This window comes from Odocoileus virginianus, chromosome 4 (genome assembly GCF_023699985.2).
Source record: "Odocoileus virginianus isolate 20LAN1187 ecotype Illinois chromosome 4, Ovbor_1.2, whole genome shotgun sequence".
Classification (NCBI taxonomy): Eukaryota; Metazoa; Chordata; class Mammalia; order Artiodactyla; family Cervidae; genus Odocoileus; species Odocoileus virginianus.
The window spans coordinates 33,077,998-33,102,012 of NC_069677.1; the positions used below are offsets into that span (position 1 = coordinate 33,077,998).

The 24,015-nt window shown below is 33.9% G+C and overlaps 1 protein-coding gene across 3 annotated transcripts in view; it reads right to left on the reverse strand.

The window, feature by feature from the left end:
- The window catches only part of NAALADL2 (N-acetylated alpha-linked acidic dipeptidase like 2), a 1,503,552-nt gene that overhangs the window by 396,878 nt on the left and 1,082,659 nt on the right, over window positions 1–24,015 (reverse strand). For all 3 annotated transcript variants that reach the window (XM_070466387.1, XM_070466388.1, XM_070466386.1), the window contains one exon: window positions 20,387–20,506. In XM_070466387.1, the coding sequence (XP_070322488.1) occupies window positions 20,387–20,506 (120 nt within the window). The remainder of the gene's footprint in view (window positions 1–20,386; window positions 20,507–24,015) is intronic.

Below are 24,015 nucleotides of genomic sequence, written 5' to 3' on the forward strand. Positions count from 1 at the left end.
TCCTGAAAAACCAAATGCATTCCTTTGAGATTATTTTAAAAAGTAAATAGTCCTGGAATCCTAGCCCTGAGGGTGACTGACTGAGTTGAGGTCTATTGTGGCTATCAAATCAGTAATAAAAGTGAGAGAAAATTTTAAATGGTAGATAAGGAGGGGATTGATTTTTAAAATCCTTGAAAGGAAGAAAAAGAGATAGAAAAATTAGAAAAGATGATTTATGAAGTAATCTGTAAAGAACAGGTTTAAAGGGCATACAGGAAAATAAAAGTAGATGAAAAAGCAAAAGGGAAATCAACTCCAACTAAATTTCTTTGTTGCCTGGCAGGTAGCTTCCTGGGTGAATGCTTTCAAAGAATGATTGCCTGTCTGTGTTATGGCATTTTTCCAAAAATCATTTCTATGTATCTCTAATAGAATAAAATGTAACTAATAAGATACTGAGGTTAAGAATACATATTACCTATAGTGAAACAATTTGATTTATAAATATTTTTTTCACCTAGCACCATTTCCTAGGGACATTTGTTTCTCAAGTAATTATTTTGTGTATTTATAATATCCTGGTCCTTTGTCTCAGGTATGTTTAAGGAACAATGTCTAAATGAAGTGTGCACATCTAATTTGTGTGTCCATTTTCAAATATATCATTGAAATGAGCAGAGAAGTTTTCAAATAAAATGCCACACCTTACGTCTAGTAAAATGCATAAGGAAATTAGAAAAGATTCAGAAAATAACTAAAAGTATTACGTGCCAATCTCAAAGGTTATATTAAATATCTAGCTATGCTTTCCTCATAAAATTCCCTAAGATCAACATCAGAATGTCATTCAAATAGATTATGAGTCTGATCTAAATTTACTGTTTATTTTTTAGGCTGAAAGGGATCATTAATCTCAAATTAAACTAATAGGCTAGTGAACATGCAGACAAGAATAAGTTACTTTTAAGGAAACAATGAATCTTTAAGAACAACTATCTTTTAAAATGCAACAAAACGAGCTTTTGAGAAATTTCTGAAAATGTCACATGACAATTTACACAGCACTCTGAAAGATTTCTTCAAAGGGAGCTAAAAGTTGTAATTCTATAATAAATGCCCTTCAATACACTGACAGATTAAAGGACCATTTCACAGACCATGGTCTTCTTTGCCAACTGCACAGATTTCCAGAGTTACTTAGAAAAGCTTTTGGCTAAATAAACTCTATGACTTCAGTCCATGATTACTTTTGAAGTTAACAATTTTTATGATTTTATCTTTCGAGATACATTTGGTGATTGGAAATTTGATACTGAATACCAGCCTCTTGAACATTTCAGATTTAAAGAGTCTCCTGTGCAAAGTGAAAAATTCACTGAATATAAAATTATTGCAATTTTAACAGACTTAGAAGCTAATGATTACTTTAACATTCATGCTGAGATTTTCTAGATGTTGGCTAATATGTGTCCCTTAGATAAGTATATTTTATTTTCTATAATTCTTTCTCATTGAAAAGTGAATAACATTTTTTTTTCTCAACAGTATTTTCAGCATTTTGTGCTTAGCCTGAACACTATTATATCAGAAATTCTGTATTTCTAAGCAAGAGATGGACCTTTTAGAGTTTTTTCGTTTTTTTTTTTTTTTTAGGATTTACACTTAGTACATTTATAATGGTAATCCAAACCCAAAGGTGAGTACTGTTCTAATTTCTTTCACTGTAGATTGGTTGTATAAATGGAATTTTACAAATGTGCTCTTGGGCCTGGCTTCTTTGGCAAGTCATAACATTTTAAGATTTATCCAAAGTTTGTATATGTCAATAGACTCTTCCTTTTTTATTACTAAGTATGAGTAAACCACATTTTGCTTATCTGTTCTCCTAATAATAGACATTTTGGTTGTTTCCAGTTTGGTCTATTATGAATAAAGTTACCGTGAACATATTTGTTCATGTCTTGCTATTTTCCATTTCTCTTGGATAAGCACCTACACCTGGGAATGTTGGGTATTGTGGCTGAGATATGTTCATTTGCCAACCTAATTTTTCAAGAGATAGTACCATTTTATTTGATTTCCAGTGAAGTATGAAGTATTGCTCCAAAGCCCTGTCAATATGGTATTAATAGCCTTTTTAATTTTAGCCATTATAGCAGGTATATACAAAATTAAAAAAAATATGTATCTATCAATTGCCCATTAAATGTCAATTATATTTACCTTTGTGTGCTATTTCTCCCTGCAGGTCATTTCCTTTCAGTGCGAAGAAATTATTTTAAAATTTCTGCATGGAAAATAGTTAAACAGTTGGCTTAGTAGGCCTGGGTGCCTTAAATCCAGAAAATTCTCAGAAATGCTGTTCTTAAGGACTGGCCTTTGGACACTACAGAGAGATGAGCTCTGAGCCCTTGGCAGAGTCCATCTGCTAAGAGTATTTTTAAGTCACAGACTCTAAGAGTTTACGCTAACAGTGTGATTTACGGTAAGCTCCATGCTGAGATTTGATTGCTGATGGGACTCTCATGATTCTTCTACGTCTAGCGGCCAGTGCTCCAAAGCAAGCAGGATCTCTCTGTTTTGCAGCCTAAATGCCACTTTCATTTGGTCTTGCTTTGCTTTGCTCTACGGTCTTGTGCCTTGTTTTCTGAACTTCAGGAGATTTCTTTTTGCCCTGCTGCCCTGCTCTAAACTTCAATAGCTACTTCCTTGTACTTATTGATGACTTAGGGTACCCAGGATGGATGTCTCTTAGTTTACCTACCTTCCCCGTGTATCTTTAGCCACCACTGTGTACACAGTAAAATGCTGGATGCCTCAAAGGAATCTTTTGCAGATATCCTTCTTTGCCGCTGGCCCGCTAGTTCTTTATGTTCAGTGCAGATCAGAGGCACTTCAGAGGCAGTTCTCTGAGCAAACCAGACCGAGCTTTCAGCTCCTGCTTCTTGTACTTGGTGAACTCCTTGTGTGTTTCAGAGATTTCTCACAGTTAATTTGCCCTGCCTCCAGCCTCTGGTGTCCTACCTGGCACTCTCAGTGAAGACCCATGGGGAAGAGTCAGTGGTTTATTCTGGCTTTGTGGATAAGAATATTGGGATTCTGACTCATCAGGCCATCCCAGTTCAGTTCAGTTCAGTTCAGTTCAGTCGCTCAGTTGTGTCCGACTCTTTGCGACCCCATGAATCACAGCGAGCTAGGCCTCCCTGTCCATCACCAAACCCCGGAGTTTACTCAAACCCATGTCCATCGAGTTGGTGATGCCATCCAACCATCTCATCCTCTGTCGTCCCCTTCTCCTCCTGCCTCCAATCCCTCCCAGCATCAGGGCTTTTTCCAATCAGTCAACTCTTCTCATGAGGGGCCAAAGTACTGGAGTTTCAGTTTCAGCATCAGTCCTTCCAATGAACACCCAGGACTGATCTCCTTTAGGATGGACTGATTGAATATCCTTGCAGTCCAAGAGACTCTCAAGAGTCTTCTCCAACACCACAGTTCAAAAGCATCAATTTTTCAGCACTTTCAATTTCATCAAGAGGCTTTTTAGTTCACCTTCACTTTCTGCCATAAGGGTGGTGTCATCTGCATATCTGAGGTTATTGATATTTCTCCTGGCAATCTTGATTCCAGCTTGTGCTTCTTCCAGCCCAGTGTTTCTCATGATGTACTCTGCATATAAGTTAAATAAGCAGGTGACAATATACAGCCTTGACGTACTCCTTTTCCTATTTGGAACCAGTCTGTTTTTCCATGTCCAGTTCTAACTGTTGCTTCCTGATCTGCATACAGGTTTCTCAAGAGGCAGGTCAGGTGGTCTGGTATGCCCATCTCTTTCAGAATTTTCCACAGTTTATTGTGATCCACACAGTTGAAGGCTTTGGTGTAGTCAATAAGGCAGAAATAGATGTTTTTCTGGAGCTCTCTTGCTTTTTCGATGATCCAGTGGATGTTGGCAATTTGATCTCTGGTTCCTCTGCCTTTTCTAAAACCAGCTTGAACATCTGGAAATTCAGTTCACATATTGCTGAAGCCTGGCTTGGAGAATTTTGAGCATTACTTTACTAGAATGTGAGATGAGAGCAATTGTGTGGTAGTTTGAGCATACTTTGGGATTGCCTTTCCTAGGGATTGAAATGAAAACTGACCTTTTCCAGTCCTGTGGCCACTGCTGAGTTTTCCAAATTTGCTGGCATATTGAGTGTAGCACTTTCACAGCATCATCTTTCAGGATTTGAAATAGCTCAACTGGAATTCCATCACATCCACTAGCTTTGTTCGTAGTGATGTTAAGGCCCACTGGACTTTACATTCCAGGATGTCTGGCTCTAGGTGAGTTAAATAGAGGAAAACAACAGAATGGGAAAGACTAGAGATCTCTTCAAGAAAATTAGAGATATCAAGGGAATATTTCACGCAAAGATGGGTTTGATAAAGGACAGAAATGGTATGGACCTAACAGAAGCAGAAGATATCAAGAAGAGGTGGCAAGAATACACAGAAGAACTGTACAAAAAAGATCTTCACAACCCAGATAATCATAATGGTGTGATCTCTCACCTAGAGCCAGGCCATCCCAAGGGGTCTGCAAAAAGTTCATTTGAAGTTTTTCTGATTTTTCCTTATCCATGATACCTTCTCATCTTGTCATTCTGTCATAAGTCCTACAAAGGCCTTATCACATTCTGCATTTCAGTGTATTTAGGCTCATTTGCATCTTCAATCTCTAAAAGATTTTTTAAAACTATGCGTTTGTAACCTGTATCACTCATTTCCATTTTAGACTGGGAGCAAGGAAATGGCAACACACTCCAGTACTCTTGCCTGGAAATTCCATGGATGGAGGAGCCTGGTGGGCTACAGTCCATGGGGTCACAGAGAGTCAGACATGACTAAGCAACTTTACTTCACTTGAGTGGTCCTCTGCAATTCTGTACATTTTAAGTGGAAGCAAAAAGTCCTGTACACAAACTTTACTTAATAAAAAGAGAACATGTAAGAAATGAACTATCTTTCCATTTATTGATTAATTTAAGATATAGTATTTAATGATCTCTACCTGCCAGATATAGGAAATACAGCATTGAAGTCCAAATCTTTCAAGGAGTTTATATTCTACTGGGGGGAAGAAAATAATAAACAAAATGGCTAGTTATATAATATGTTAATGATATGTGCTAGAGAGAAAAATAAAGAACACCAAAGGAGATATAAAATGTCAGGATTTGTATTTCATACTTCAAATGTTGGGACCAGGAATTTCTCACTCAGAAGGTGATTTTAAATACATATCTGAAGGAAAACGTAATGCTGAAAATCTATGACCCTTTTTTATTAGAAAACTGGGCATTGGACAGCTGCATCTGCTATATCTTAGGAACTTCTCTTTGATGTGCAAAGTTGTTTCCCCAAACCTTCCAACAATGCAATCCTCTCCTCACACAATCAGGTGCAGACAACATAAATTAAACAGCGGTATATACATTACCATGCTTGGTTTTCATATTTGCAAATAATTTTTAAAAAGACATTAAAACACAATGCTGAGAAAGACTCTTTACAAGAATAGGTGCTCTGATACACTGCTAGGATGTTATAAACCAATAACCTTTGACCCAGATAGTTCATATTGTCAGGCAAGTGTATTCTCCTTGGTTCTGTCTCAACAAAAATTTGAAGCGATGGACATTAAAGCCCTCGGCGCGTCACAGCTCTTAGACAGACCATGTTATAGCTCTCGGGTCTCAGACCGTGTTATAGCTGTTAGACAGATGAGTGTTACAGCTTCGTGTTACAGCTCAGTTTTATTTAGAAAATAGCAGGAAAATACATCCTCAAGGCGTGAGGGCATGCCGACCCAAAGATGCAAAGAGAAGAGAGGGAGAGGGGAGCCCCAGCCCTTTGGCTCCTCTTTTATATGTCCCCTTCCCTGCCCCGGGCCTGCCTTTTGTAAACTGGGCTAGCCAGGAGTGCTGTGTGGTATCTGAGGTCCTCAATCCAGTCCTCGGACCTTCCTTTGTTCTATTTTCGTGGGTTTTTCCCTTCCTTGTCTTTTAGCCACCTCCGTTTTGGACTCCTCTTTCCTATTCTAATCACCTAACAATATTATGGGATGGATTCTTAGAAAGTCTAAGATCCGCTGCTGCACGACTAGAGACTGGGAAGCTCATGATCACTTTGCAACTTGCTGAGACCTAGCTGCCACCATGCACATGCATGCCTGCAATTAATAAGGTGAATATAACACAGCACCTGTTTCTGCCATGACAGGACAGTCACAGAAGTGGGGGCTGGCACTGTCTGCCTGGTGAACAGAGCACATTTCTTGTATTGTACGGCTGCAGTGATGTGGTCCTAGTCAATAACTTTTAGCTCTCTGGATTTTACTCAATAATCTCATTTCTAGGCGAGCAATCTGGGCAGTAGCTTCTTGATCCCCAAGCTCTCTGGTCATGCAGAGGCAGCAGCGCCCTTGGAAGGTCTCTATGATCATGCTGTTCTGTGAGTCATGCCTGGAAGGCCTAGAGATGGCTCTTGCAGCCCTTGCAAAGACTTCACAACAACTAATTCCCCATCAAAACCTTCTGCTTAAAAGAACTCGTCTGTCTGCAATTGCCTAATGATAAAGCAACTCATTGGAAAAGCCCAAGGGGTTTGTACAACTATGTGTATAATAATAGCATGGTTAAAATTAAAAATAATAATAATATATAAAAGTTTAAAGAGGCAACTGGTTAACAAATGGTCATACAGAAATGCAATAAAATAATATATATCCATTAACTAAATGTATTTATTTTGAAAAAAAATCAAACTTACAGAGAAATTTTAAGTATATTACAATGAATTTCCATGTAGTACTTACTTTCATCTATATTCACTTGTGTACCAATAGCATTACTATATGTATTTTGAACTGTAAACTATTTTTAATATATGGAGAGACAAAGTACAAAGAATCTCCTTTTGGTAACAATGTATCTACATGCATTATATATTTTTCTTTTTTTGTTGTTATATCATAATCTACATGTGTTATACAAAGAAAAATATTCTTAGTGGTTTTCTCCAGATAGACAAGTTATAGATGACTGATTGCACTTTTATTTTTGCCCCTGTGAAATTATTTGTCTACAAAGAACATTTTTTTTTTCTTCAGTTGTTAAGTCATGTCTGACTCTATTGTGACCCTATGAACTGTAGCCTGCTAGGAAAATCCATGGGATTTTCCAGGCAAGAATACTAGAATGGGTTGCCATTTCCTTTTCCAGAGGATTTTTCTGACCCAGGGATCAACCCCCCATCTCCTGCATCAGCAGTTAGATTCTTTACCACTGAGTTACCGGGGAAGCTCCCCACAAAGAATACAAAACAGTAATTAAAGGATCTACATTAGTTTTCAGGGAGTCCCTTGTAGTTAGTAGAGTTCTTTCATCAAATTCCTTTTTTTAGGATAGAATGAAAATGTCAATCACTTTGTGGATCTTTACCAAGCTAGAGCATACACTTCTTTATACAATACCTTATTATTTTATTAACCTATAATTACCTACTGAACATTATTGAAATTTGCTTAATTTTTTGAATGATACTTTATATACAGCTAGAAAAAAGTCATTTCAAAGATGACTGAACTTCATGTAAAACATAATTTATAAATTAATATCCTTCATTCAATCTCTGAAATTTTCACGTGAAATAATTCTGTATTATTTTACTTGAAAAAAAAAGGTGCTGTGGAAACAGGTACCAGTTTTGATGCTGTGATTTTAAATTACTTTTCTTCATTATCCTCTCTAAATTCATGTCTATTTCAATTTTAAATCTAGGCTACTGCCATCTTTAACTCTTTTTGTAGTTCCTATTGACTTCCACAGATAAAGGACTTGGCACTGCTTCAGGGTGAGATGGTTACCACAGATGAATATCTATAGCATTCCACAATGTTTATTTACCTAAACCACTTAGAAAATAGTTGTAAACATCAACACTGGCCTTAAAATTATCAAGGCCTCATATTCACCAACTGTTATTACACATGGCTTAGAGATTAAGAGCCAGAATTTCTAAAGGCACAACGTAGATAAGTAAACAATAAACATCAAAGCTAATAGCCTAGAAACAAGCAGAGCCTAAGAAACCAACTGCAGGTTTTCTTACACACTATGATGCCAAACAAATAAGTCAACACAAAGGGTTAATTCACAAGAAGTGAGTTACTATGAAAATTAAGATTGGCTGGAACCACCTCCCATAGAAATGTTTGACCCTCCATCACAACATCTGCAGTGTTTGAGAACTTTAAGAGAATTCATCCTACCTGAGAATTCTTCCTTAGGCTGAACTGAAATGATTTCTTTATTCCTTGGAGACATACAGAAAATTGCCTCAGGAAGATTGTTGTTTCAGAGTTAAAATAGCTTAATTTCTTCTGCTGTTCAATTACTTTTATCACCCTGGTCTTAAAATTATAACTTTGCAACTGAAAATATAGTTAACAGTAGTAACTGTGGAGAGATTAGTGTCAAATTGTAAGATACTTAAGGCTATGAATTTGCAGGTGAAATACCAGATCAAAGGGAAGGAATAATCAGTGCCTCCATGTCTTATCAGCACTGAATATAGACATGCTTTTTTGGAAAAGTGTATGCAAATTGTAGATCTTGCCAGTTGAAGACATTCATTTTCAAAGTGAAGAGATTGAACCCTTATGTAAGGTTCTGTAAAAATTCCAACATTTAGGTGCATATAAAGTTTGCTTAAAGCAGCACCTGTGGCCATTTTCACAAGACAGCTGTAGGAAAAAGGCTCAAAAATAAAACAACACACACTGGAAAATATTAATTCAAAACAAAGTTCATTTATACACTATTTGTTTAAGCATTTAACATTATTATTATATCAGTTTCCTTGTTTCAAAGAACCATTTTTTCAGTCAAAACATTTGTTACTTTTACCAAGAGCTTATTTAGTTGTTCATTTTAGAATTTTTTCTTTCAAATTTCTAAATTATATATTTTTAAAATGTACAAATTGAGGATGTGATGTGTATACACACGTTGTAGAATGATTTCCAAGATTGAGATAATTAACACATCTATCATCTTACATAATTAATATAGATAACTTTGATGTGTGTGATGAGAATACTTAAATACTCTAAAAAATTTTAAGCCCACAATACTGCATTACTGTAAGTACCATCCTCTATATCATATCATCAGAATTTATTTAAAAAATTTGTGGCTTTGACTGACACAAACTCACTTCCCTCTCTTGTAGATCCTGACAGACACCATTTTATTCTTCTGCTTTTATGAATTCTTTCTCTCTTTTATTTCTTTTAGGTTTCTCATGTAAGTGATAGCAAAGAATATTTGTCTTTCTCTTTCTGGCTTATTCACTTAGCAAAATGCCCTCCAGATTGATGCTGTTGTTGTGAATGGCAGGATTTCTTTCTTCTTTTATGGCTGAATCATATCCCATTTTATGTATTGATATAGCACATTTTAAATCAATTACAATATGTACATTTTTTTAATCCATTCACCTGATGATGGGCATTGAAATTGTCTTCATATCTTGGCTACTGTAAATAATGCTTATGAATGTAGGAGTGCAGATTTCTCTCAGAGATACTGATTTCATTTATTGAACATCCAGGAATAGGATCACTAGATCACATGGTAGTTCAATTTTTAATTTTTGAGGTAGTGAATTACTATTTTCCATAATGGCTATATAATTTTACTTCCACCACTACCATATAGGAGTTTCCTTTTTTTCCCACATTTTCACCAATATTTGTTGCTCACTATCTTTTTTTTATAATAGCTATCCTAACAAGTGTGAGGGGATATTGTGCTTTCAGTTTGCATTTACTTGATATTAGTTGATGTTGCCTATGATTTTTATATCTTATGCAAGAAATTATTGCCAAGATTAATGTCAAGAATATTTTTACCTATGTTTTCTTTCAGGATTTTGGTTTTAGGTCTTATATTTAAGTCTTTGATCTGTCTTTAGTTAATTTTTATAAGAAGTGTAAGATAGGGGTCCAACTTCATGTTTTTGCATTTGAATATCCAATTTTCCCAGCACCATTTATTGAAGAGACTGTTCTTTCTTCATTACGTGTTCTTGGCACCCTTATCAAAAGTTAGGTTATCACGAATAAATAGGTTTACATCTGGACTCTATCCTGTTCTACTAGCTTATGGGCCTGTTTCTATGTAAGTACCACACGATTTTGATTATTATAGCTTTATAGTATGGCTTGAAATTAGTCAGTGTGATACCTTTTGTGGTTTCAAACAAATGTTTTTGTTTTGTTTTTTCCCCATAGGAAACATGCTACTTGAATTTTGATAGAGAGTTCATTAACTCTGTGGATCATTTTAGGTAGTATGGGCATTTTAACAATACTAATTCTTCCAATTCAAGAACATTGAATATCTTTCTATTTAGTTGTGTATTCTTCTACCTTTTTTCATCAAGCTTTTATAGTTTTCAGCATACAGATCTTTCCCCTCTTTGGTTAAATTTATTCCTAAATACTTTACTGTTTTCAATGCTATTCTAAATGGCATTACTTTTTGGATTTCTCTTTCAGATAATTTGTATTTAATGTACAGAAACAAATTACTTTATTAAAGAACTACGCAAAACAATGCCCAAACATATCAACAATAATTTGTCAATAGAATACAAAATTGCTTAACATGCCACTTGAAAAAGAGAAACAAGTGGAGATACGTAAACAACCTAGACTCCCCTGATGGATGAATGGATAAAGAAGATGTGATGTATATATAATAAAGGACAAACCTGACTTCGTATTGAATCAATTCCTTTAGTTCTACCCTGGTACTCTGTCACCTTTGTTTAGGCATGCTTGCTCTGCATCTTTGTAAAAAAATGTTGCCTATAGCCTGAAATAACACATCATGGCCTATTCTCAATGCTCTGACCTTTAAGAGTATAACTCTTTTCCATTCTTATAGAGATACAAAATATCCAGAATAGAAAATAACAATTATATTATTGAAAGCTTATAGGAACATTGTGATCAGACCCACATACAGAGCTGCAAGAACAAAAGAGTTTGCATTTTATTATTCCCTTCCCTTTTAGCATAAATAAGCCTAAATTCTAACTTGAGAAAGTTGGTTCTTTGGGACACTAGTCCACCATCTTCTCAGTCCATTGACTTTTCAAATAAAATTTGTATACCTTGCCCCAACAACTTCTCTCTCAATTTCTTGGCCAGTCATGTGGCAAGCAGTATAAATTTGGACTTGGTAACATACATACACAGTGGAATATTACTCAACCACAAAAATGTCATGATATTTGTGACAATGTGGATGAAACTTGAAGGTATTACACTAAGTAAAATAAGTCAGACAGAGAAAGATAAATACCATATGATTTCAGTCATATGATGAACCTTAAAGAACAAAACCAGTGAAAAAAAATAAAATAAAAAGAAACTCACAGATACAGAGATCAGATTAGTGGTTACCAGAGAGGAAGGAGGTTGGCAGGTGGGTGAAATGGGTGATCACTATGTCGCACATACAAATGTTGAATTATAATGCTGCATATCTGAATGACATGTACTTAAAGAGAAGGAGAAATAACAAATCAAAAAAGCATAACTTACTCAATTTATCAAAGGTAAGCATGTGCCAATAGATTATACAATTACCCCAGTACTTATATTTGAAAAGTAATTAAAAAAAAACACAATAAGCCCGTTTGTTTAAACTAATTTTATTACGCATAAATATTCTACATAAAATGTCATGTGTCAGAATGGCAAAGCATTAATTATTATTGTGGTTGCTATGCAGATTATTAACTGATGGCTTAAGTGGTAGGTCTTTAAAACAGATTAAATATCAGATGGGAAAAATAATTCAGCAGAGTAAATTTTATTTTTTTTTAAACTAACATATATAGCTCTGCATTAAAGATGCTGTGTAAGTGAAACAATTTTATGTAACTTGTCAACAATGAATGTTTTACTAATACCTCTCCCCAGTAATCTGCCTGCAATGCAGGAGACCTGGATTTGATCCCTGGGTTGGGAAGATCCCCTGGAGGAGGGCATGGCAACCCACTCCAATATTCTTGCCTGGAGAATCCCATGAACAGAGGAGCCTGGCAGGCTGCAGTCCATGGGGTCGCTAAGAGTCAGATACAACTAAATGACTAAGCTTAGTCATTAAGCATAGCTACTCGGTAAAATGGCCTTTCCTTTGAGTCCTGTAGAGAAGTCTAGTGTCCAAAAAGTCACAGACAATACGTAAGTCAGCTCTAGCCATTTTAAAAATGTGATGTTCATTCTGATTGTATAAATATGTTCAATCTAAATTTCTTAATACCTCAATTTGTTTGCACTGGTCTTTGGCTACATAGTTCATGTATTTAAATCACTGCCTTCTGAAATTCAGGGTTTTTAGCCAGAATCTCAGTAAGACTTCCCTTGATATCTAGATTTAAATAAAAAGGGATTTATAAATTGTCAGCGTATCCTGAACAGAAAACCTTGTAAAACAGTAATAAACTGGAGGAATTGCTTGGTGTTAACTCAAAGTAAACCTTGTAAACCTAGGAGATAGATAAACCTGCCAATAGAATCACAATTTTAAATGTGAGACTTTATTGAAGTGGTAAATTGGCGGAAGAAAGGGTTTTAAATCAGTTTATTGGTCTTTATGGTCACTTAAGTTGACTACTTATAGCCGAAACTTCAGAAAGGAAGATAAATTAAGTAGAATCCACTAAAAAGAGTTGGAATTCATGCAAAATATGTCTACTTTTTGCAAAGAGTGCAAAATGTCTACTTAAATAAAAAAGATAAAAACAAAAATTACACCATGTGTCATAAAAGACAAGTCAGTACAAGAATATTTCAGAGTCAATTTAACTCATATTTTAAAGAAAGAAGAATAGAAAGTAAGCTTTGTTTCAGTACTGTCCATCACAATTATCAACAACAGAGAGAAAAAGACAGCTATTTCAATTATACCACCCTATCTTCTGTACTCAACCACTGTGCATTTTGGTCAGTAAAAGGGACTAAATTATGTCCTATCCAAACTGAGGTTGAAATCTAATCTCCAGTGTGACTGTAACTGGAGACAAGGCCTTCAAGAAAGTAACTGAAAGTGAAAATGTTAGTCGCTTAGTCAAATCCAACTCTTTGCGACCCCCAGACAGCAGCCTGCCAGGCTCCTCTGTCTGGGGAATTTTCCAGGCAAGAATACTGGAGTGGGTAGCCTTGCCCTTCTCGAGGGGATCTTCCCAACCCATGGATCAAACCCAGGTTTGCCACATCTGAGCCCAAGAAGTTAATTAAGGTTAAATGAGTTCATAAGGTGGATGCCCTAATTCAATAGGACAATTGTTTTTATAAAAGGAGAAAGATGTACCAGGAATGGGTACATTCTGATGAAAAGGCCATTTGAGGACACAGTGAGTAGGTGACTGGCTGCAAATCAAGCAAACAGGCTTGAGGAGAATCTATGCTACCTGCAGCTTATCTTGGACTTCCAACTTTCAGAACTGTGAGAAAATAAATTTCTGTTTTTTAAGGTACCTAATCTATGGTATTTTGTTATGACTGCCCTAGCAAACTAGGGTTTTATTTTGTTTTTATTTCTAGCATGTATATGCTTATAATCAAGACAAAAACTGTTCACCAATAACTCTGTTACTGAAAGTCAGGCTCCTCAACTCAAAAATTGAACCAATAAGCTTCTGCAGCTAATATATCTCTTGTGCATTGTTTTTATATTATACAGAATAGGGGCATGGTCAGGCAGAAGGCAAACAGTGCTGCGGCAGTCAGTAACAACCACACAAGTACCATGGCAGACATAACTGCGGCAGTCCAGTGCCCCTCAACACAAGACAGAAAGAGCAGAAGCATAACAACATTATACTTGATTTGGTGGTGGAAATAAGAAACATCAGTTTGTGTGATCTGAAAGGAAGCACTGGTAGTTCAATAAAAGAGTTTGTTTTCATGATCAAAATACAGATGGCTGAAAAGACAGATACTGAGTACATTCAAACTTTGTGCCATTGTTACTTAATGAATAATTTTGAATTAACTCAATGATTTCTTTCCTGTGTACTCCAGTATACACATATCACAATCACCCCTATATTTTAGTTAGTCATACATGTATTATATGGTAAAATCATAAACTTCTGGGCAAGAGAGGCACTTCATCTACTTATGATGTGCCCTACACAACTGAAGCAATTGTATGTAGTTGGGTTCTCTATAAATATTAATCACATGATAGAACTCTGAAACAGACTGGGGGTATCCACAATGAAATCAAACTGTAGTTTGATTCTGGGCTCAATCCTCTAATGAATTTAGTTGAAATTAAATATATGTACTATATTTTCTGGCGTGCAGTTTTTGGTATATAAAAAATAAGACATGTTAAAAAACACATCCTACAAACAAATAAGTCTTTGCTACTTTTTCAGGCTTTTTAAAAAATCACTGACTATTCCGTGGACAGTTAACAAAATTGATGCGATTGTTTAGTTTTGATCAGGTTTGTAAGCTCTGGCAGATACTTCAAAAGGAACATTTAAGCAGAACATATCTAGATTAACTACTTTCATATGTATGGATGCTTCAGGCTTCCTCAAAATAACTTCTTAGAATTTTCAACGCTATTTACTTGAGAGTCACAGAACACTGACTAATACATGGATGATCAAATTCTGCTTTTCTAAAGGCAAAAATCAATACTGTCTGTGATCTATGAAAGATTATTTCAAAAAACAAAGGATAAATAGCAATATATATGGAGAAAGAGCATATGCTTGTGTTGCATCCTAATATTTAAGACTACTATTTGGTAAGAAATCTTATCTTCAATTTCATAACCTATTATGCATGAAGGCAACTGCTTATCGTTAATAAAAAGTCAATGACCTTACATCCTTTACTAAATATTTAAGGGGTCAGTTGACTTTTTTTTCAAGAAAGAGCTTTTTTCTAAGAAAATGTATCTTACAAAGGATATTTTATTCCCTATTTTTTCAGGGGACCTGGGTATGGGGACTTCACTCATCTCCACAGAACATTCTATAGTTACCAGAAGAATGAAAAACATATATGTAATAAAGACTCAAATGTTTGTGAACAACATAGTGGGTTATAAAGTTATCAAATGCTCCTTAAGCATCAATACTAGATTTAAACTAAGTTCACCAGTTTTACACAATAAGATATAGGAACAATAAATGCTGTATAAAAGATTTACAAAGAGAAACTGATAAAAAATTAATAAAGCAATTAATAAGAGAGTGAAAAGTCACACCACAGACTGGGAGAATAATTCACAATATATAACCAACAAAAGACTTGTATCGAGAATATAGAAAGGACTGCCAAATTGATAAGAAAAACAATAAGTGAGAAGGTGTTCAATATTAGTAATCATCAGAGAAATTAAAATTAAAACCTCCAAATATACCACCATACATTCATGAGAATGATAGAACCAAATGTTGGGGATGACCTGGAGCAACTGCGACATTCAAACATTCATGCTGGTGGAGGTGTCATTGGCATAAGTCCTTTAGAAAACCTCTCGGGCAGTGTCAACTAAATTTAAACACAAGGCAACCTGGTGACCTAGCAATTCCACTTCTATATAAATACTCAAGAAAAAGGAGTACACACATTCTACCAACCCATGAGAATAATAATAATTAACTCATTATAGCTGAAAACTGGAAACAATCATATAAATCCAAATGACCATCAACCACAGAGTCAAAATTAGGAGAGTCACATCTGAATCCTTTAAGGTATCAGGCAGATGAGATTTTTTTTAAACTAAAAGTTAATTTGTAACTATTTCACTAGATTTTTATCAAAAATCCTTTGTTTCATATGACTGACATACTTTTGTGATGTCTATAGTGCACAATTCAGCATTACTATTACAGGAAAATATTTTAAAATTATTTCCCTATATTTTTCAGAATAAAATGTCAATATTAAGTAAAATATTTATATGATATGAATATTTTCACAAAAGACAGGTAATTTATCATTTAAAATATATATATATATTTATTTTTTAAATGGAAAATTTAAATAAATATTAATATTTATTTTGCAATTTTTTGTTTTTAAATTCTCATACTTTATAAGCTTATTTTAAGTGAGCTAATGATTTTCACTTTATAAAAATATGTATTACACAAAAGAACAGAAAAGCATATTTAAAATAGTTACAAAAGTTCCAGAAAAAGTTGACCATATAAAAACCTTATCTATTGCTCCTTATTACCGCTTGATGTGTAAGTCATTGGCAGATTATTGCTACTTTCAGAAGATAAAATAATTTGTTAGTTGTCAGCATTATAGCTTAGAAAAATTAAGTACTTTGAAATTATTTTTTCAAGTTATAATGAAAATTTCCAAATAAACCGCAAAGAAGAGAGAGCAGAGCAGTACAATGAACTCTCATTATCCAATTACCCAACCTTGGTAGCATTCAACTTTTTCATTGTTCCTTGGGCAATTTTTTAAAAATCAAGTTTTCAAGAATCCCAGGAAAATCTTTTAAACACTGCAGTGAATTAAGATTAAAAAAGATTTCTGAATCTTTGAAAGATTCCATCATTTAGGATGGAATCATTCCTTCCACTTAGGATGATTTAGTTCAACTTTATTGGGCTAACCCCAGGGAAATAGTTTATTTTCTTAAACCAAAGTTAGAATATCAAGCCAGAGTCCAAAGTTACTGCGCTCATCCTAATCATGACTCACTGTTTCCTTAGTGGTCTAGCAAGATGTTGTAGAACTACTGACACATGTAACAACATGCATAGATCTTAAAAATCATTATGCTATGGAAAAGACACAACACACAAATGGCAGCATACCATATGATTCCTTTTTTTATGATATTTTGAAAGACAAAATTACAAGGGACAGAAGTCAGATCAGTGTTTACCAGGAACTAGAGATGAAGGGAGGAGACTGAATACAAAGGGATTTGATGGGACTTTTGTGAGTGATAGGAATTCTGTATAGCTTGATTGTGGTGGTGCTTAAATAAATACATATATTTGTCAAGAAGCATCAAGCTGTACACACAAGAAGGGAGAATATTACAGGCATAAATTATACCTCATTTTACCTAGTAAGTCTTAAATAAAAACAAATAAACAAAAATCCTTACTAAACTGTCTGATGGTCATGTATAGAGAAGTCTACCATCTTTCTTGATTGGAATAACACATTACTAATGAAGTTTAAGCTGCTTAAGATGTTTGATTTAGGAAAACCTTTTCATATTTTTGGTATTCATCAAGGTTCTAATTCAATAAAATAGCCTGTATTGTGTCTTTTTTTCCTCAAATAAATGCAGTAATAATAAATGCATTAATTATTTAAAATTATTTTAAAAATAATATTATTTATTTATTATTAAATAAATTTAATAAATTAATTAAATTTATTAAATAAAATTATTTTTAAAAAATAAATGCATTAATTATTTAAAAATTCCACCTAACAGAGTGATGTCCACCACATGAACTTAGCAAGGTCTTCAAGAATTTGTACTTGCTATACAAGATTACTCAATTCTATATATTCTTTTGTCATCTTCAATTTAGTCAGCATGCTTTCTTTATAGAAAATATTGTTCCATGTTGAATCATTCTGAATATGTTCTGTTGCTTAATTGTGGCAGGGGGAGGTGAAGTTGTACTGGATTATATGGGACATGACATTTGTATATGGTAAGGATTTAAATAAACTGATGAAATATAAAGATACTAAAGACTGATAAAATATTTTTGTCTTTGTAAGTGAAGTTACATTATGTCCTGATGTTACGATTAAGTTCTTTCTTTGAAAGGAGCATTTTAAATATTTATTTTATATGCCACTGGCACCCCACTCCAGTACTCTTTCCTGGAAAATCCCATGGACGGAGGAGCCTGGTGGGCTGCAGTCCATGGGGTCGCAAAGAGTCAGACACGACTGAGCGACTTCACTTTCATGCATTGGAGAAGGAAATGGCAACCCACTCCAGTGTTCTTGCCTGGAGAATCCCAGGGACGGGGGAGCCTGGTGGGCTGCTGTCTATGGGGTCACATAGAGTTGGACACGACTGAAGCGACTTAGCAGCATCAGCAGCAGTTATATTAATTAAATCATAAACATTATTGACTATTGTTTCCTTTGGTTATCTTGACTTTTATATTTTTAAGGCACTTATATATCTTAAAGAAAAGTGTGACATTAAAATTTTGTATACAAATATGCATTGAATTATCATATTTGTTCTATATTAATAACATAAATATATATAGGTAAGTAAACCCCACTATTTTAGATTATGCCATGGTTTGTTTGAACTTGTGATAATCCTACCCTTTCAAATAATTCTATAGAACACAAACACAGCTACAATCTCAACTGAAAGAAGTTTTCTTTCATTACAGATTCCAGTTCATTCTTAGGTTAGTATTAAAATAATTATGTTCAAATATAGAACAAAATGTTTCCTCTACCAACAAATAAGGATGTACGTCTGTCATTATTGGAAATCATGCCATATTTTCAGATCTTTTAGGTTAGATTGTAAACTATTTTACAGCCGTCTATTATAAGATGTACAAAGACATTTTAAATAATATCATATTTGCAGACTTTTTTAGAGTTAATATTAGTATAGGTAGATAGTTCTAAGGACTATAAAGTCCTTAACAGTTTATTTATTTTTGTATATTAAGTTAAGTGATTATATATCTTTCAAGATTCTTAAATAGGAAAACTGTAATACAAGAGAAGGAAAAGACATCATTTTTAAACTAACTTGATATTAGATCTCATAATTTCTTCTTCCTGTTAACCCACTTACTCAGGAATATCTTAACTTCCTAAGAGAGACATCTACAACTGACTCTCCTCTTGAGCCTTTTTTCCCAGGTGTTTAAGAAAGTCAGAGAATTCGAAGCAGTAAAAGGGCAGGAGGGACTCACTTACAGATCTGGATATGATTTAGGACACACACATTGACGTTTGCTGCTGCTAAGTCGCTTCAGTCATGTCCGACTCTGTGCGACCCCATAGACGGCAGCCCACCAGGCTCCCCCGTCCCTGGGATTCTCCAGGCAAGAACACTGGAGTGGGTTGCCATTTCCTTCTCCAATTCATGAAAGTGAAAAGTGAAAGTGAAGTTGCTTAGTTATGTCCGACTCTCAGCGACCCCAGGGACTGCAGCCCACCAGGCTCCTCCATCTATGGGATTTTCCAGGCAAGAGTACTGGAGTGGGGTGCCATTGCCTTCTCCGATGTTGAGGTTTAACTGATCTTAAATGTATGGATTTATCTATTTCATCTTTCATAATAATACTACATATGGAAATGTCAATGAAACCTATTAAACTAGAAAATACTTCATGAAATTTATAAGGTGTTAGTTTGCATTACATTTTAAACAAGAATTAAGGCTAATTCAAAGCACTGTTCATTCTCTCGCTCTTTTTCTAATTCAGTGTCTGTGATACTGCAAACTCTGTGGCATCTAAAAGGTCATTTTCTAATACATATCATTAGCCCTTGGAATTGGGAGGAAGCCACCCTAGAGTAGTGGCATGATTGCTTTCATTTCTAGACATAACACATGTCATCTGGGTGAAAGTCATAGAAAGAGTACGGAAGCAAAAGTGTGAATTCTAGCCATATAAGAGGAAATATGTTCCAAAAATTTATTCAAAACAGATGAGAAGTAACTAAATTTAAAAATAAATAAATAGATAACTATAGTAAGACATTATCACAAACTGCATGAATCTTTTTTCAAGGTACTTTTAGGAAAAAACACTCTTTCTTTTTCCATAATTTTTTTTTCAAACAATACTTTCCAAGTATCTTAAATCAAGTTCTCATTATATTCTAGGAATAAGACACAGGTCCTGCTATGAGGAGGTTTACCTCATGGTTGAAGAGATAGAAGAGGACCCACATTTACTCAAAACATAACTGAAGAAGAAATCCCCAAGTAACCAAGTTTATAACAACATGGAAAATTAGCAGAATTGGGACTTTAAGCACTAAATTCAATTTTTAAGAAATAAATGTACATTTTTACACACATTCTCTATAGATGTATAATTCACACCTACAACTATAACCATAAAAGTGTAGTAAATAAAGAATTTCAGAACATAGGACATCGGTTGAAGAGACGACGATAAAAAGTCAGGAATAAATCATTCCTTAAAACACTTATGGATAGTTTCATGTATATTTAAAAAAAAATAAAAATATTAAGAAATGCCAGATTATGGAGAAAAAGGCAGTTTTACAAAATCATTTTATGAAAGTGGTTCATCTTACCTCAGCTACCAGTTGCTGAAGAGATGGTGAAGCAACTGAGTGGAGACTTGAGTTACCCCTTACAGGACTGTGCAGACTAATGTAAGCCACAGCATTTCTCTGCAGAACCTTCTTGAAATCCTGAAATTTAAAAAAAAAAGAAAAGAAAGAAAAATATTTCTTTAAGATAAATAAAAGTGACATATTCCACTTTACCAGTTACATATTGAAAAATAAACACGTCCTACTTAAAATCATTACCTTGCATAATACTTTATATTTTGTATTTAAAGCAATCTCTTACTATTTAATAGAGTACTCAAGGATCATAAATGTATTTTAAATAATGGTAGTAAGGGTAGTGTTAAATATTTAAATATAATATTTAAAATGCATTTTAAATAAGGATACTCCTTATTGTATATTCATACAATATACCACACAGTATTTTAAAGCATGTTCATGTCCCTCAAAAATGTAAAATTTAACAGAAAAATATCCTTGTATGGTTTATATAGTATGAGATTCAACTTCAGAATACAGGATGGAATATTTGCTCTAGGACAGCATTTAATTTTATAGACTTTGAACTAGAGAACAGACATGGATAAATCACTTCAGTGTTTAATAAAACCAGTCCTTTCCTTTGGAGTGTTGAGCTACATTTTGCATGAAGTGGCTCTTTATTCTGAACAAAATAGGGAATAATACAATTGTGGCCCTGCACACATTACCTGAAATAAAACCTGATGCATTTCACCCATAAACTAGCATAAAATGATTCAGTAGATTAGTTATTCCACTTCTGTGCTAAACCCAAATTCCAAAAATTGAAGACCACTGATCCTATTGATAAGTTACCACTAAGAAGCCCTTCTGTTATTTTCTTCCTTTTCCTACATAAATATTTAATGAGTAATTATCATGGTGGCAGTTCTATAGGAATATCCTAAAAATTGTATTACTTCTGCCTTAAAATATTTTTTTCTTCTTCCAACACTATCAGATGAAAGTCTGCAAAGGCTTATATATCCAGCATATCAATATTATTCCTAGTTTATGTTGAAAATTCAGTTATACCTCTGTAAAGGAAGTGAAAAGATAATTCATTTAAAAATAAATATTTTGAATAGAAATTATGAACTTTAAGCTTAAGTAATCTGCTTTACACATAATGTTGTTATTAAAAATGTTCATTATTACACAAGATCTATAAAAAAACAGCTTCTATTAACATACTACCACACTGATAATGTCTATAAGTCAGTCCATTTAATTCTCATGAGAACCTCATAACATGGACATTAGTACACTTTTAGGAGGAATCAAGCCTTGGAGAAATTACTCTTGCCTAAGATCACATGTTCTATTGTACAGAAGATTTGAACTCTGATTTCTTTGATTGCAAAATCTATCATATTTCCACAATAGCCTGAGATGAAGATTCTTCACAGGAGAGATGGTACTTTTTTTAAAGAACCTATTTAGTAGAATGTCATAATTCTCTTCAAGGATCAAAAGCAGTATTGAGTCAAATATCTAATAACTCTATCACTACAAATTCCATCTGACCAATATAGCCTAATCCTTTTAATTATAACTCTGTATTTCAAGGGGATCCTGAGCAAAACAAAATTAGAAAGGGCATTATGACCTGTCAACAAGTGCTTTCCTCACTCATCTTCATTAGGGAATATATTTAGTGCACAAATCAGTTTCATCTAAAAGAAAAAAGTCTTTCATTTTCACAAAAAGTAGGCTTGATAAGAGTAGACAGAACAGGAAAACTAGCAGTTTTCTAAATTCCTCCTCAACCTGATTGTTACAAAAATACTCCATGAACTATACTGACATAATCTAAGATACAATAGTTTACAATAGTACGGGCTAAGAGTATGGGCTAATAGTATGGGCTAATAATTAAATTATACAGTATTCATTATTTTCTTCATTATACATTTTTGCTCATCTAGTCATGGAAAAAACCAGAAAGTGATTAGGTGTATAATTATTTGTCAAATGTGCATATACACATAAATATTTTAAGACAGAGGTCTCTAACCTTTTTGAATAGGAAAAGCATTTTCTATAAGAAACATTATTTTCCCATGGACCCTTACAATATAACAGTTGTATTTTTAGTATCTGTTGTTTGAGAAAGTATAAAATGACCAAAAGGTACAACAGAGTCTATAAATAAAATATTTTATTAACTACAAAAAATATTTATGTAATGTGAAAATATAATTGCTCACACACATAAAAGGTCACAATATTGAATTAATTTATGGTTACCATGCATGATGCTCAAATAAATTCAAGCACTATTTGCAATATACTTCCCCATGGAGAGGGGTTAATGATATTTAGGAATTTAAGTTAGGAACCACTATTGTTGCACAAGCCTACTTTGAGAACACAACTTAGAAATATGTGTGCCAAGTTAGAATTAAAATGAATTGACTGAAAATTATTATGGAAAAGGCTGTATAAAATACTGGAAAATTTTTTTGAAAGAATCTTAAAGATATTTTCTTAAAATGTGCCTTATTGCTACAGGAAAACTAAAACAGTTTTTTTGTGATAAAAATTTTCTGAATTACTAAAATCAGCCCATATCACATATGTACTCCCCAAATTGTTTTTTAAATGTTTATATCCTTAAAGTAAAGAATTTGGAATAGAAGTTTGAGAGATTGCTTTACTAATACATTTTCCATCTTACTAAAAATTTGTCAGCTTTAAAAGATTCTGTCAGCAATGGAATTTATTTGAATTAGTTTTCTTGAGTAATGGGAAAAAAATCATACCACTAATTTAAATACAGAAAAGTATTTTGATTTCCAATGTAGGAATCTTGATAAACTTTACAACTGTAAAATTTTTCTCATTTTGAAACCTCTTTCCCTCAAATTAAAAAAGAGGTTTGCTAGCTTCATTTGTATACCTTTTTGATTATTTTTTGATAGCCAATAGACATTTTGTGTATTTCTGAGTGATTAAATGAAAAATGAAACAAGAATTTCTCATTATATATTTGGGATTTTTTTCCTCTAAAGCTGAAGTAGTAAGCAAACTAGAATATCAAATGTTTTTATTTTTCCTAGTTAAACTTATGTAGGTTTTTTTAAATCCTTATTTCTGTTAAAATTCTTTTTATAAAATCATAAAAGTAAATATTAAATCTAAAAGTTTTATGATCTGTTTATTCCTGTAAATGTGGAATAAATCCAAAGTTGTTATATCCCATTAAAAACAGTGCATTTGTGAGACGCAGACATATCAGACGCATTTAAAGATTTATTCCAGTTGTATTCTAACTGTAATCCATTGCATACAAGATTTCCTTTGAACAAAGCCTGGGTGGTCATTTAGTCGCTAAGTTGTGTCTGACTTGCAACCCTATGGACTATATAGCCTGCCAGGCATCTCTGTCCATGGGATTCTCCAGACAAGAATACTGGAGTGGGTTGCCATTTCCTTCTCCAAAACAAAGGCTACCTAAGGTAGTTAGGCAAGTAGGCAGGTAAGTAGATAGGTAGAGATGCAACTAGGAAAGAAGGAGCAGGGAGATAGGGATGTAAGAATAGGAGGAAGGGTTGATGGGAGGGAGAAAACAAGGCAGAAAAAAGGAAACTGCTGTTTTGAGT